General features: G+C 48.9%; 1 protein-coding gene across 1 annotated transcript in view; it reads left to right on the top strand.

Annotated features, from left to right (window-relative positions):
- The window catches only part of SLC7A13 (solute carrier family 7 member 13), a 47,843-nt gene that overhangs the window by 34,910 nt on the left and 9,851 nt on the right, over nucleotides 1-3,082 (top strand). The window contains 1 exon segment of the mRNA XM_019651625.1: nucleotides 624-766. Within this exon segment, the coding sequence (XP_019507170.1) occupies nucleotides 624-766 (143 nt within the window).

Here is a 3,082-nt window from a genome sequence, read left to right as displayed (position 1 = left end):
ATTTGTTTTCTATCCCTCTGTTCCTCCATTGCGTCCTTCTATTGTGTTAAATAGGTCTTTTTTAGTGTACCATTTAACTCTGCTTATTGTTCCTTTTACTCTTTTTTTTTTTTTAAGTTATTTTCTTAATGGTTGCCCTGGGGATTACAACTTGCTTAACTGAAAGTAATCTAGATTCATATTAACTTCGTTTCAATAGTTTACAGAAACTTTGCACCTTGTATCACTCAGAGCAGCAGCGCCACTAGGAAACCTGTGTCTATATTTACTTATCTGTGGCCAGGTTCTATAAATCTAGATCAATCTAGATCTATTTATCTTTATATCTGATTCTCTTTCTATCTCTATCGAACTACATACCTATATACATGAAAAAGATTCGTTATAGAGACTGGACTTGGTATAATGGTGGGAGCCAGTCAAGGGTCACTGTTAAGGCTGTTGTCCCCGCCCCTGGTACTGGGAAGTCCAAGTTCAGGGGATCCCCAAGGGGTGATGGACGTCAAAGTGCGGGGAACAAGACCCAGCGGGACCCCACGGGCATGAGCTGGAGCCCGTGGGGATGGACGGAAACCCGCGCCAGACTCATGATCGCTAACCTTGAAGGTGCGGTTGTCTTGCAGAAGCAGGGGCCCCGTGGTCGCGGATGGAAGCACACGCGTGGCCCGGAAGTGGCTGGAGCTGAAGGCGGAGCAGGTGCCGTGTCCGCCCCACCTGGCGACAAGGCGGGGAGCCCGCACATACGTGACCGTCAGGAGCGAGCTAGGTGCGCCATCGTGTGTAAGACGGTGGACGGTGTAAAAGAAAAATTGCGCAGAACGCTCGATAGAACTGGCGAGACAGATTTCCTTCGAGCGCCCGCAAGTGGGAGAGAGAGAGACGTTGGCCCAGAACTGAACCCAGTTCCAACCCAGAAAAGACAGCTGGGGGTGTATGGCCAGATGGGCAGAGTGAGGGGTCCAGTGGACAGGAAATTACTCAGAGGACCGTGGTTAGATATCAAGGTTGTGGGTGTTCTTGCTAAACTGCGCTGTGCAAGGCCTGGTTGAGTAGAGGGCTCAAAGGAGCTTGACTAAGGTTTGGACAAGTTGGGGTTCCTTGTCAGTGTGAACTATCAAAATCATGACTGTGTCACTTCTGCTCTCCAGCTCTCACACAAAAATCTTCCTTATCGTCCCTTCTCACTGAGAAATTTGGGAAATGTCACTCAGCTCAGCCGGAGTGACCACTCCAAAGCCACCGCCCTCCTGTTGGGGGCACCACAGCCCTCCAAGCAATGGTCTTCTTCTCCTGCTGGGAGACTCAGGCCCTGGGAGAGAGTGCCTCACTGTGCCTCCCGGAAGCAGTCTGGTAAGTGGGAGAGTGATTGGAAGGAACTTGGCCAACTCTGCCCTCTTCTCTGTGTTTCTACCTTTTTTTTTCTTTCTTTTTAAGACTTAAATGATACTCTATTGTCTTTCTAAATGCTTTGTTGTGGTGAGAACACTCAACATGAGATCCATCCTCAGAACAGATTTTCAGCTGGCGACAGGCACAATGTACAGCACACGTTTCGGGCTTGTCCGTCTTACTTCGGTGAAACTTGAAGACTATTGATTAATAACTGCCCATTCCACTCTCCCTCCCAGCCCCTGGTAACCAGCATTTCGCTCGTTGATTTTATGAATGTGACTGTTTACGTAGCTCGTATCAAAGGGCTTGTGCAATGCTTGCCTTTCTGTGACTGCCTTATTTCGTATACTTTGCCTCTGTCTTCAGTGAGCTATGTGGCCTCCTGCCTCACTCCCAGGTCCTTGCCCTCTGGGACGGGAGGGAAGCGTGGTTTCATTGGGGACGTGGACCTGGTCATGTTTATTGAGATCTATACAGCCTTATCAGTGGATTTTCTTGGATGCAGTCTGACAGAAAATAGCCTGTGTACCCGCAACCGAGGCAAAACCATAAACATGTTTCTTTACTCTTAGAGGATAGTTTGGAAATGATTTACTGGCGAGGCAGGCGTGTGCTCCAACTTATGGGGCTTTGGAGAGAGTCAGAACAATGCTTTGCATAGTAAAGTCAGCATGTGTAAGAGCTACGAAGGCTCTGCTGCCCTCAGCCCATGGCATCAGGCCTCCTCCTGTACTAGCTGTCTTCACCATTCTGCCTGTGACCCAGGCTACCGGGGTGATAAATGGTTAAGGGATGGGCTTAGGTTGCAAGGTATTTCACTCCCAGGCCTTGTTGATTGGCTTCCCTGAGCCTGATGAAAGGTCAATACTTTGTTTCTTGAAAGTTTGATGATAAAAAGTGGGAGGGAGAGGGAACAGAGTGAGTGAGCGAGCTAATTCCCCAATGTCCATGACAGGAAGTCAATAGCCGCTTCCTAAAGGTGAGGTATTTAGAAATCAAAGTCTTCTCATCTTCTTTAGAGTGATGGGGCAGCCGCGCGTGTGATGAGGCGAACGTTTCTGGAGAAAGGAACTGGGAGTGGCCTTGGGAAGGAGTGAAACTGAGCAGGAAGCTCCTGTTTGGGCTGTCATCCTGTCTTATTTGAGGTTCCTTTTTCTACCTGAATGTATTATTTTGATAATAATTGAAAACCCAGCCCAACTAAACCCCTGTGAGTAACCTTATCCTATTTTACCTGGATGCATTGCGTATACTTTGTTAATGATTGAAAATAGGCTAATACATGAAACGAAGAGGGAACACCACAGACACCACTCTTTCATTTCAGAGCCTCCACGCACATCTTCTTCAGCCGGATAGGCAGGAAAATCCAGAAACTGGCTTGTATGTAGACTTTTTCAAGACTTCAGTTAAAATGGATACAGGGAAGGCGATACACCTCAGGAGAGTGTTTGGATATGGCTGGGGCACGAGTTTTTTCCTCGTCAACGTCATAGGTGCAGGGATTTTCGTGGCCCCCACCGGGGTGCTGACGTACTCCAGCATGAACGTGGGGCTGTCCCTGTGTAGCTGAGCCGCCTGCGCCCTGCTGGCCACCATGGCCGCCCTGTGCTCCGCAGAGATAGGCATAACCTTCCCGTGCAGCGGGGCTGACCGCTATTTTCTCAAGAGATGCTTTGGCAGCCCCGTG

The sequence above is a fragment of the Hipposideros armiger genome, unplaced genomic scaffold (genome assembly GCF_001890085.2).
Source record: "Hipposideros armiger isolate ML-2016 unplaced genomic scaffold, ASM189008v1 scaffold_163, whole genome shotgun sequence".
In the NCBI taxonomy this organism is placed as follows: Eukaryota; Metazoa; Chordata; class Mammalia; order Chiroptera; family Hipposideridae; genus Hipposideros; species Hipposideros armiger.
The sequence above is the reverse complement of the archived record's forward strand: the minus strand, read 5'-3'. Positions and strand labels throughout refer to the sequence as shown.